Consider the following 13476-nt stretch of genomic DNA (forward strand, 5'->3'; position numbering starts at 1 on the left):
TAAAATCTAACTGTCTGCCCGTCTCTATTTTTTTTGAGAATTTATGATGTTTGAAGATTGTAAGCTCCTTTAAGCAGGGCCCTCCTCACCTGTTGTCTCTGTTAGTCAAATTGTTATGTTACACCCTACTTGTTGTGTCCTGTCCACCCATTGTACAGCGCTATGGAATTTGATGGCGCTACATAAAACAATAAATAATCATAAAAAAGAAGAGAAAATGTGTGTTGAGGGTCGGTTCAATCCATTAGTAATTTATGGTTGTCTCTATGTGTCGTGTATCCAGGGAAAAATAATCCCTAGTCAACTATGGTGTTCATTAGTCTTTTATGTTATTTAGAGTAGATAGTAGCGCATGAGTTGTTGATTCATATACTATGGGGTGGTTTGGAAAGTCGTTTCGACTTGTTTGCGGGTATCGAGTGGATGGGCAAGCAAAGTGGTGAAAAAGCTGTTCACTTGTATTTCAAGGTTAATGTTTCGCTGGGTGATAAAAATCAACATGTATGAAATAGTTGAACCCATATTGAAATAGACATCATCAGTTACCAATCTGATTTATAAAAAAAAAGTGGTGCCTAGCATAATGGTCATATGACTGTTGGAGGTTATTGCAAATGCTTTTTTGTCTGTTAGGAATGATTCTACGTTGAAAATCCATTAAGGCAGGGTACAAATCCACACAGTATTATTATTATTTATTGCTTTATATGGCGCCATTATATTCCGTAGCTCTGTACAATGGCTACAGATTTCTCCCACATACACAATAAATTTCATATCTATATATATAATTGCTAAGCATAATTTTCGAGTATTTTTACGTTTACCTGTACATTTGCTAATGCTCTGTTCGAAAGATTTCTCTTGGTGGATGACCTGACATGTGTATTCCTCCTCCTTATTCCAGCTTTCTCTGCTGACACTGAATATGCTCCTTCCTGAGAATGTTCCATTTGTATCCTTTACTGGGTTGAATCCAGTATTACTGATAGTTTTCCCATGTTTAAGCCAGACCAGTGAAGCCACACCTGGTCGAAAGTTAGAAACCAGGCAAACTAGAGACACTTTTGTTACTTTGGGACTGTCATCACAGGAGGAGAGGAAAATCTCAATATTGGGGTTCAACGGTGCATTGCTTGTACATTCTGTAATAAAAGCCCATGTGAGAACAGTAGGTAAATCCAGGGTTTCAAAAATATATGTCTGCAAATATATTTAAACCATTACTGTCGCGAAAAAAACCCAGAACAAATATTGTATTCAGCTATTTTAGTTTCCTTTATTGTGCTAGAATTTTACACCATGCTGAACCTGACAACATCATGCTGCAATTATGTTTTCTATTCGGAATATGACTTCTGAGGGCTAAAAAACCTAAACTTACGTTTTTTAAGCTCCGTTTGAAGGTGAAACGTATTGGAATTTGCTTCACAGGTGTAACTCTTACTCTCCCACTCTGTTGAAGGTATGATCCAAAGAGCAGTTTGAAGAAGATATTTTCCACTCATTGCTTTGTAACTCTTCTTTTTGAATTCTTCTTTCTGATTTCCAGCCAGTTTTAGATTCAGTTTCATGGTAACGCTATTTTTCAGAAGGCAGCCAACGACAACATCTTGTTTATTTTCATTATCTTGAGTGCAGGACGGAAGCAAGGAATACAGTACACTTTCAGACTCTTCCACTAAAATAAGATGGAATAAAATTCAGTTTTCTAATACCATGCAAAAAATACTTTAAACTATTCTTGTTTTTGATCTGTCCACAAGAAAAAGTGGTTTGGTGCATTTAACCCTTTGAATGCAACAAGTCAGCACACATTGTCCCCACGGAAGGGTAGACTGATTTTCCTAGTTTTGCTTAAGTGACAACCATATAATCAGTTTATATTCCTTATTTAGAGAGCACTTTATACATAATAGGTTAAACAGTTCATAGAGTAATATTCTCTCCAGTATTTACCCATATATGCCAACGCTAATAGTAAATGTAACCAAAACAATTTTTTTTTTCCTTAAAAGCACCCTTAGCACATTTATCTCATCTATGTGTAGTGGTACATTCAGGTAGATTGAACACATAGGTGACAGTAATATATCACTGGAATGGCACACAAAACAAGGGGTTTATATTCAATGATTATTGTAAGAAAGCAAAATTCACATAGAAAATCTAAACATACCAACCACTGTACACTTCTCCTATCACCCTCATTATTATTCTGTCTAAGGGTAATCATGGTTTCGGTCCACAAAAGAGCATTTTTTTATTTAGAATGGTAAAGAAAAAAATGTATTAATATTTATGTATTTTGATCTTTCGTTTTTTTGACAGGCGGGCATTTTTGAGAGTTGTACTTGTGCTGTCACACTCATCCCTGCATGTTCTCAGAGATAAAGTTATTTTAACCAGAATATATTGCATGGCCTTTTTACTTTTCTTTTAATTGTAAGAGAAAATCTGCCGATTTATCTGCGACTGATTTTCAGCTTTGTCGTTACTGTAGACAGGGCCGGCCTTAGGGGTGTGCGACCTGTGCGACCGCACAGGGCGCCATGGTTGCAGGGGCGCCTGACCGGGACTTAGATTAAAGCATCGTTTTTTTTTTTTTGTTTTTTTTTTTAAACTTTATTTAACATCATTGATGTTAAATAAAGTTTAAAAAAAAAACGATGCTTTAATCTAAGTCCCGGTCAGGGGCGCCGACCGGTTGCTCGTGAAGTTCTCGGCAACCGCTCGGCGCCCCTTACTCTCCGTGACTCCGTCGCGGTGCCAGCATCGCATGTTGAGCGCCGGACTATACCGGCGCTCAACATGAAATGCCGGCAGAGCGAGAAGACGGATGCCTCCCGCTCTTACCGCAGGACTCCGGCAACAAGGTAAGTGGGGGGGGGGGGGTAGTTTGAAGGGGCAGAGGGGGGGTAGTTTGAAGGGGCAGAGGGGGGGGTAGTTTGAAGGGGCAGAGGGGGGGGTAGTTTGAGGGGGGTAGTTTGAAGGGGTAGAGGGGGGGGTAGTTTGAGGGGGGGTAGTTTAAAGGGGCAGAGAGGGCGGGTAGTTTGAAGGGGCAGAGAGGGGGGGCAGTGAGGGGGGGCGCCAGAGGAGTAGTGCCAGAGGAGTAGTCCGCACAGGGCGCCACAACGCCTAAGGCCGGCTCTGACTGTAGATAAAGCCTCTGTGTTCAACTGTAAATGCAAGGCTTTCCTCTATAACATAATTTTTGCAGACAAACAATGTAGACATTAATCACAGAAAAATATTCACAAGTTTGATCACTTGCAACTGATTAATAGTTTGTGTTAGGCATAAATGTGATTTTTTTTTTATATTTGTAAAGCATAGGAAAAAAGGTTGTTTAAAATAAAAAAAATGCACATATGGGTGGTATGAGAAACTGTATAGTTTTATGGCATCAATGCAAGTCCATTGACATCCATGTGCATTTTATTATTATAGACATTGTTACAGACAGTCTTATGATGTCAGATAAGTCTAGATAATACAGAATCAAGAATTGCATTGTTAGCCAGTGAATGACTGTTGTATTTATTGACACCTGTACAACTAAGAATTAGAATGTTTTTGATTTCATATAATGAGCCTTATTCCATCCACTGTTTTTTAAATGAAAAAAAATATAAAGCATTTGATCACTGTAGTCAAAATCTTCCATTCCATAATCTTTTAGAATAAAATTGTTGTATATAAAACACAAGACTTTTTATGAAGCAAGAAAATAAGATTCAACCTTATTTGATGAGGACCGATGCAATTCTGCAAAGTTTTAATCAGAAGGTTCTAAATGTTAACAAGTATAAAGTAAGTACAGGCCTCCCAGCTGGTGCAGGATTTAAATACCTTATTTTACAGTGCATTATGGGAAAACACAAGCTAGCATCATTACTTCAGGGAAGTTTGCTTTCACTCGCTACTTGCATACACATCCCAGACATGGTATGAACACACACAAACTATATATCTACTATATGGAGAAAAATATTGGGACACCTGACCATTACACCAACAGGGACTTTGATAACATCACATTCTAAAAATATAGACATTAATATGTAGTTGGTCCCCCTTTGCAGCTACAACACCTTCCACTCTTCTGGGAAGGCTTTCCACAAAATTTTGGAGTGTTTCTGTGGGAATTTTTGCCCATTCATCTAGTAGAGTATTCGTGAGTTCAGGCACTGATGTTGGACAAGAAGGCCTGGTTCTCACCATTCCAAACCATTCCAAAGGTGTTCAATGTGGTTGAGGTCATTTTGGGAAAGGCCCTTTTCTATTCCAGCATGACTGTGCCCCAGTGCACAAAGCAAGGTCCATAAAGACATGGTTGGGTGAGTTTGGTGTGGAAGAACTTGACTGGCCCGCACAGAGCTGAACCCCCTTAAACACCTTTGGGATGAACTAGAACAGAGATTGTGAGCCAGGCCTTCTCATCTAACATCAGTGCCCACAGAAACATTGTGGAAGCTGTAAAAGGGGGGGCAACTACATATTAATATCTATGTTGAGGTAATGGTCAGGTGTCCAAATACTTTTGTCTAGATAGTATATATATATATATATATATATATATATATATATATATATATATATATATATATACTAATATCCTAAGAAGTTAAGGGAAAAAAAGTCAAAAGTCAAAGTCATGTTGAGATTTCTTTATTCCCAGTGAGTTCATTCAAATTTACATTAAGGAGAATACAAAGCAAAGTATTGGGTTGATAATACAAACGGGCTTATTTTACAGAGCGTTGTAATGCAAATTAAAGAGTAGAATAAATAATACTGGCTAGCCCAGTGTGGAACTCCAAACACTGTGTCTTTCAAAGAGCTAATGCTGTGGAATAGAATATCCATGAATACAGCATCATTTTACCTGGAAGAAAACAAAAAAACTAATTACTGTGGCCCTACATTAATAATAGTTATACATAAGGCAGCTAGTTTACAATGGGTATAGAAGTGGTCAGATGAGTATATAAACAGTGGTGTAGTTAGGCTAGGGCAGCATCCCAGCTGCCCATAACTTACCTTTGTGCCACTGTCCTTACTGGGGAGCCTCTTAACCTTTTACTGTGGCAAGCACAGAATTCCGTGGTGTAATTGGCCTGATCCAATCTGACCTGGTAATTGGGCAGAGGAACTACCTCCCCCATAGACCTAGTGGACCTAGGAAATCATACACCATTGTATATACACTCATTACTTTCTCTCTCTGAGTGCAGGTCACCAGTGTCCATAAAAAAGCATACCTACTATCACAATAATGTTGCACTACAAGCTACTGGTGCACCTTCTTTTTCTGCTAATGAAATGCCATGATTACAAAAAATTGTTGACAAGGTCTGTTAAAACTAATAAAATGTAAAGACAATAAGCCAGGTTTCCCTGGGTTGAACTCTGAGATAAAACCTGAGAATTTTAGGTATGCATTGGTACTTTTATGTTTGATGCATCAACTCTTATCAGGTTAGGGACTAAATGTTTCAGAGTCACTCACTTTCACAGACTCTAGGGAGTCCTCTTTGAGTTGCTTATGCACCACAAGATTTCCCATAAATGTTTTTTTATGTTGATATTAATGGGCCAGCTTTGCTGAACATTGAATCTCCTCGCAACTATCATGTATTCTAATACAGATGTTTTTTTGGCTTGCTCTCTGAGTCTCTAATTGTGTTCTGTCCATCTTAATTGTACATATTTTTCAATGTTTGCTAATGCTTAGCATATTTATAGTAAGGTAGTCAGGAACAAAATCTTCAGTTAATGCCCCAAAGTCACCAAAGGTGTAAAGGGGGCTTTCCATACAATGAGGTAGGGACACTTTACTTTCAATTATTTATTAATTGTACATTATACAGCTGGTAAAGCTAGCATGTATGAAAATGTACAAAATTCTCAAATGTACTGTAAAATGCCACTTTAGTATGTCTAGGTGGCTCATTACTGGAATGACCGAATGCTTAGTGCTCAAACAGCTAGACTACACCCACATTTAATCCCTTTATCATTGCATTTCATACCATCATACTTTTGGGTTATATTAAATCAATCATGAAGACATTCAATGACTTGACTGAGCAATCCAATAGTATATGATCGCACCTTGAACAAGGTAACCGTGGCGCTGTAGAACAAAGTCAGGAGGAAGAGCACAATAAAAGTAGAGGTTGTAGTCCAGAGGCTGTCAATTTCTTCATCCTCATCTCTGTACAACATGCAAACTGTAGGTACGACACAAAAAGGTTAGTGTTGTGCACCGTCTGATATAAGACAGAGTGTGGTAATCTTAAACAATTACAGATGGAGAAGAGATACATGGAAAACAAACACAAGAAAGTCTAATAATCAGAAACAATTGTGATTTGCTGATAGAGATCAGATCTTGAGCTAATTGCCAACTTCATTCTCCTCCATATTTGATCTTAGTTATTCAGTATATTATTGTATATACTGTGGTAAATAACATAGTGTTATTCTCAGTGACATATTTTGGAATCAAGAATACTAACAAGTTGCTTGTTAGCCCAAGAATAATCTGTGCATGCTGGTATAATTTGTTTAATGTTTTTGTCAAATGACACTTTAAATGTTCTACCTGTGCATATGTATTTGGGGCAGAATTATTTAGCAGGATATTGAAAAATATTCAAATCTGATTTTCTGAAATTTTTCATAGATTACAGTAGTCACTGTAACAAAGATAGTAGCAAAGATTAGAAGTCTTGGGCATTTTAGTTCCATATTGTTATCAATTGATGACTGACGACTTGATTATGTCTCTATATGTATCCTGTTTCTACGGCCTTACATCAAGTTTTTAGAATATGGTTAGGGGAATTGTCAATGTATTTGTATATTTTTTATTAGTTTACCTCTTGATATTAAATGGGTGTTTTTCAACATACAGTAGGATAGAACAATAGTTTAAGGTTCCTGCATTATTAGTTGAATATTTATTACCTCTCATGATTGGTGGATTTATTTTTTTGTTTATGAATTGTTGGTTTATGCTCAAAGGTTGTAGGTTTTGCTTGCGTAACTTTTTTTTAAAAAAAATACCTAGGAAAACTTTAAATATCTGTGTAAATATTTTTTAAAGCTTTATGGGGTTTTTGAATATCTCTGCATCATGTCAAAATGACATATTGACATAACATGAAAGTGGAAGTCACTGCAAGACTACCAGACCCAGTAATCGTGATCACGCGTAAGTGAAGTATAGCCCATATACGGGTCTAACTAATATCACTAGCCTTTAAAACATATGTTTTAACACAGAGCAAAAAAGGGGTAGGAGCTACTATTCCACCAAGTATTAGGCTAAGACATAGCAGACTGTGTCTGCATATTTTCTGCATATTCTTAATCATTAGAGGTCATGGAGCAAGTGGGATTTTTGAGCACTGGCTATCTCTTATGCAACACATCATAATACCAGGTCTACTGTGTTTGTAACATCTTTAAAATGTTGTTCTGGTATCACAGAGGATTGCTGTGCCATCCATGAGTTGTAGATGTAACATGGCTACATACATTTAGCATATAAACTGGTGAGTGTAAACACAATTTGCGCTTCCTGCTTATTCAGACACATTATATCACAAGTCCAGCTACTAGAAAATGTGTCCATTAAATACAAAGATTATTGGGAATTTGACCAAATTGGAAACATTTAAATAACGCGTTTAAGACAGCCATGAAACTTTTGTCTTTTACTTTTTTTTTTTAAGGTATTTTAGTTCAATCATTGTCTTGGCCATTTGCAGACCAGTAGATTTTCAGACAAGTTTATGTGTGGAAGAATTAATTATGAATTTGCAAACTTTATGATTAGGGTATAGCTTCTGAAATATCCACACCTCAAACTAATATATTCATTTAAAATGCCCTTAGCAAAGGCTTTTTGGTGTTTGTGACGTGAAGAAAATTAAACAATTCAGTATATTCACGGATATCTAGAAAGGCACATAGACTGTCCTATAGCATATCCCTATTATGTAAATGCCAGCTACCATGAAACTGTTGTTCATGTTGCTCATCACATTTCTTCTCAATACATCCCTTAGCAATTTACTGCAATCATTAACCACACAGCAGTGTCTGATAACTCTCACAGCATGGATGTGTTTTGATCCCCCTTATTCGAACATCTCCAGGTTTCCAAATGACCTACAGACCTAAGATTATTTCTGATTGCTTGAGTCAACTAGGTGGTTTGTGCAGCACAAAACTGAACCATGTATAGATGAGCTTAGTAACGTTTACATATAAGTACACCTTGTAAATGAATATATCCATGAACTGTACCTATATTACAAAACATAAGGTTAAGGTGTTGTTTCTCTTTTAGAAAATATATTTTGGTGGATAAATACATGTATCGTTAAATAAAATATGTTGCCTGTTTTGAATTCTATGCTGTATGTGTATTTTCACATATTTTACAACCAACATCAACACAGGATTTTACAGTAAACTGGTTGCATAAAAACTAAACTAAATTAGAAAATAGAACATTGCAAATGGTCTTAGATTCAAAATCTGATCTCTGCTTGTAACATCACAAGGAAAAAGACTTCAGAGGTACAGAAACAGCCATTTTATAAAGTGATTTTTATTTCTACTTTTCAATTTGCAGACATTCCAGTTAATGTACAAGAACAGACAGACATACACAATTTGTCACTGCTTCCTCAATCACCTCCTCCAATTAAATCACATAAGGACAAACAAAAGGTGGAGATGCCAGGTGTTTTTCAGGGGATTAGTAAAAGGTGTCAGACAAGTAGAGAGACACATTCACTAACGTTGGTTTACCAGATAACCTGTCGATACTTCTTTGCATAAGCTCTAGTGGTAATGCTTCATGGCCAACCATGCATGAGTAAGGGGTTCCACTGTTCCAGTCACTAACATTTACATTCAGTTTGCTGTAAATGAAATAGGTTTTTTTTCCATTGGCACTGGTCTGCTCCACGGGATTAGTAGTTACATACATTGATTTGTCCAATGGCTTATCATTCTGAAGCCACTTGATGAACACATCTCTGGGAGAAAAACCTGTTGCAAAACAGGTTAAAGTGGCTTTTTCCTTCAGGTTTAATTCTTCCTGATGTGGTGGGAAAAGATACACAGCAGGGGGAATCGTAGGGTATTCTACAAAAAAAAAGGTCAGTGCTTTAATTGATGAAATATTACATTCACAGTAGGTTGAGCTTATGCATAGAATATTTGTTATACGTGTAATAAAACATTAACATATGCTACAATTAACTCTGATGTATATATTTTGCTAAAATTGTAATTTAAGATGGTTGCACCAACATAGCTATATATTTATGTGCTGAGAAGATTTAATACATAGGTAATAATAAAGAGTAGAGATAGACCTAGCATCTTACCTGTCTCTTTAGACAATCGAACCTCCTTTAGGGAAGCTAGATCAGGATGCTTGACCTTGCACACAAAAGTACCGGTCTCCCATTCTTCAGCACAGACATCAGCTGTTGCGGTGACAGAGTAGGCACCATTTTCATAAATTTCATCCTCTATTACTGTATCCAGCTTCTTCTCTGGGTTCCCTGAACTGTGCCATGAGATGCTTAAATCTTTAGTAGAAGACATATTGGAAACAACACAGGAGAGTGTGGCCTTTTTAGTTACAAATAAAGCCTCAAATGTTGGAGCAATAGTCTTCACGTTAATAGGAGTAGTAGGCTGGACGTCTGCAGGGAGAATAAGACATTTGTGAGATTCACCGAAAAAGACACAAGATTGTAGTCATTTGTGTAAAACAAAAACAGCACTTGATAATAACATTCATAGTTGTTAAACCTCCAAACGGCCTGATGTTCAGATTTTTAATTAAGATGACCTAGATAAAGCAAGATAGCTTAGATTGTAGGTTATCTAATTATGTTGTTGTTTCAAAATGCCTTGTCAGCATAATTTTATTTTGTGTATTAAATGTGCCGATATGTCACACAGATTACACAGTTGACTGGGAGGATAAAAAAAACGTTCTTTTCCTTTATTGTAGATTTCATTAAACTGCTTTTAAGTAATAATTTAGCAGGAAAACTTACCATACACTTGGGATTTGCTGATATTCTTCATTTCATTAAATGCAGTGCTTGGATGTGTCACTGCACATGAGTATTCGTTGTCACTGTCCCAGTCCCTTCTGGGTACAAAAATATATGAGGCCACCATAAAACTACCATCACCATCTGAGACTGGGTTCTCTGCCATGTAATCTTTGATGTCTTTGCCATTCTTCAGCCATTGTACTTCAATCTTTCCAGGGCTGAAACCAGTTATAAGACACACAATGCTTAGGCTTCCATTATGATCGGGGCTGTCTTTAAGTGGAGGGTGAATGGACACTACCGGAGACTTTTTCTGAATTTCTGTGGTAGAAGAAATCAAAATGTTACGTTTATCTTAAATCTCACATCATGTCAGGTCTTCTTTTCAAAATGTTTCCTTTGCATTCCTAAAGTTAAAATATGTAACTAACTAAATCTTATATGTTAAGGGATACAAACATGATTGCATTGCTGATATCAACACCTCAATAGTATAGCCTATTTGATCTGATGTTCTTTTGCTTTCAAGCGAGGGCTGGCAAAGGGCAATTGCCTCCGAGGCTGCGCTGATTTAAGCATTTAAGGCCACTACATGTTTGCAATTCGATTGTATGCACCAGGGTGCCTAGAATAATAAGAACTTAAGGCAGCAGTTACATTCACACTGGGTCTTGTTTCTGCTTCTTTAAAAATTGCCTATATATTCTTATTCTGTAAATGTGTTTTGGACAATTCTACATTGTGCACATGGAGAGTTTTGTCTGGCAGATATGTCTTTATTGTTGAGCCACTTGGATAGATTTTGCCCCTGGGTTAATTTATTGTTTATTTAAAGTGATGAGTAAATAAATATTCATACGTGGTAGAGATTTATGTTTGAAATTTCAAATACTCATTAGCAAAATTAATATAATGTTTTATATTAAGAGCCAAAATGCTAAAATCCCTGTTAATGCAACTAAGCAGCATTTTGATGATAACCCCCCCCAAATACAAACAATAATTCAAATATTTTGGAATTTTTTTCGTATAATTTAGAAATTTGGTGGGCCTTATAAATGCTATGACATATTATGCATACAAGAATGTAACTAATCTGCGTCTGTCCTTCATATGTAGACAAGGCCTAGCAACTATAGTACCTTTTCCGACAATTACAGAAATTAGAAAAACTTACCTATGGCCCCATTTAACGACAGTGTTTTGGAACCGGTTTTATGTGTTGCTGTGCAGTAAAACGGTTTCTGGGTGTCCCATTCATCACGTTTCAAGCTGTATTGGGAACTTGCAGTGAAATAATATTCATCTCCTGACGCTGGGTTCGCTACTGGCTTGTAGTTCTTGAAACCGGAGGTGATGCTATTGTTGGATTTGTCTGACCAGCTGAAGGTAATAGATTCTGGCAAGAAATCTTTTGCCAAACAACCAACGATGACAGGATCTTGAGATTGGTCAAAAGATATGAGTGGAAATAGGGATGGGGTTTTTTCTGAAGCTGAGAATAAAGGCAAAAGAAAAGGAGTAGGTGGTTAATACATGTAGTTAGATGAAAGTTGAGCATTAGGTGTTGGTGTTGAGTAGAGGAGTAGTTTGTGCTAATTTTGTTAGTTTTAACGTATAAAAAGAGCTGAGGTTAGGAAAGAAGTTGGTGTTGAAAGATGACAAAGATGGCACTAAAAGCTTTGTTTTCCACATATTACATACTGTAACAACGTATCTTATACACAAAATAGGATAAAGTTAAGACCTGCACCAGATGGAAGGCTTTATGTACTCATGCTGATTATTCCATGGTCGACTTCTGTTTTAAATGAAAGATGCAAGAGAAAACAATTGGCCCAGTTTTTCCAATAACTGTAGGAGTTTATTGGAAACCGGGTGTACAGTGATTGGCAAGCAATAACAAGAATTAGTCAGTGAAACATACATACCAGCTGTATGACTACAACTCTCATGACAAGTATAGTGCTCCATATTGACAAATGCTCCTTTGAAAAACACTAACATATGAGAAACTAGTGAATAATCTCTGACCCAGTTAGGATTGACAATATTTTGTAGTTTGTAGAAACTGTGCTACCCATACTCAGTCCAGCAATACTGTGCTGCCCCAAATGTCTGTGCTTATGAAAGAATTGTGTACCACTGTGCAGAGAGTATATTCCTACATTTGTAACTTGGCATATAGAAAGTCTAGAGCCTCTGTTTTTCATTTTTCAAAGAAGCTGTTCCAGCCCCAGCTGAAACAGTGATGTATTTGGGGAAATCGCTTATTCTTGTCCAACTGAGCTGTATCAGACGTGTCTAAGGTTAAATCTTGTTCAATCCTTTAAACAATATATTGCCTTACTCTTGGTCTACAGCAGAAATTTATATAGCCCCCCAAATACCAATGCATGGAAGTACTTTTTTCTTTACTACATGTGTTTTATGTAGCATGTTTAGCAGCAACTGCTGCTGACTCAGTTACGCTATATATATATATATATATTTATATATATAGAGAGAGAGAAGTTTAGTAAATGCCTAAAGTATATGTAGATTAAAACCAGATCAAAGTCAGCTTTTTATAATGTTTAAACATTATACCACTATTCAAAATCTTATATATTCTTTATATGACATGTCTACAAGATACTATAGAGGTCTAGATCAAGTTACTTAAGTACGGACACCTTTGTCAGAAATAATTTTTGATTTTAATACAGACCAGGGCTTCCTCCAAAGACTTACTTACAATGATTGCTATCCTTTCTAATGTTACTTAGGATCTACACACCATCACCTGAGAAACATCTCCTTATTCATCTTTTTCTCAAACATGAAAAAAACAAATTACGAATCCACCCCCTACTAACTGGTCTCCCCCTCTCCTTTTCACTGATCCAATGCATTCTGAACACGGCTGTCAGACTAATTTTCCTGTCGCACTTGCTTTCATCTACTGCCTCAGTATGACAATTACTTCAACGGCTTTATATTCCAGAATTAAATTCAAACTCTTGACGCTAACCAATAGACTTAACAACTCTTTAACCTACTACTCTACTCTCAAATCCAAATCCAAAAGTTCCTCTTGCGTCTCACATTCATTATTGAGGTTATTTTTGTATAAAGGAAGGACATTATAGGGCACAAATACCAGCAGTATGATCTGTATTTAGATAGCACGCTATAGAAACTAATGCAGTACAGTGCATCCACTCTGGGCTTGGCTATAGATATATAAAAGAACAGAAAACCAATTCTTGATCATTCTGAGGTGTTTGTATTTGGCACAAAACCACGTATTCCTGATCAACATATAGCTCTGCATATAGGTATTGCTCTACAAATCACTATTTTCTGCTGTATATTACGCAGGTAGCGTAAG

General features: G+C 36.7%; 1 protein-coding gene across 1 annotated transcript in view; it reads right to left on the reverse strand.

Moving 5' to 3' along the window:
• Positions 1-13476, reverse strand: part of LOC128504467 (uncharacterized) — a 145850-nt gene that overhangs the window by 13033 nt on the left and 119341 nt on the right. Inside the window, exons 4-11 of the mRNA XM_053474558.1 lie at positions 11281-11598; positions 10101-10424; positions 9417-9740; positions 8833-9171; positions 6118-6236; positions 4613-4619; positions 1385-1681; positions 828-1145 (exon numbers count right to left, since the gene is read on the reverse strand). Coding sequence (XP_053330533.1) covers positions 828-1145; positions 1385-1681; positions 4613-4619; positions 6118-6236; positions 8833-9171; positions 9417-9740; positions 10101-10424; positions 11281-11598 — 2046 coding nt within the window. The remainder of the gene's footprint in view (positions 1-827; positions 1146-1384; positions 1682-4612; positions 4620-6117; positions 6237-8832; positions 9172-9416; positions 9741-10100; positions 10425-11280; positions 11599-13476) is intronic.

Source organism: Spea bombifrons, chromosome 1 (genome assembly GCF_027358695.1).
Source record: "Spea bombifrons isolate aSpeBom1 chromosome 1, aSpeBom1.2.pri, whole genome shotgun sequence".
Lineage (NCBI taxonomy): Eukaryota > Metazoa > Chordata > Amphibia > Anura > Pelobatidae > Spea > Spea bombifrons.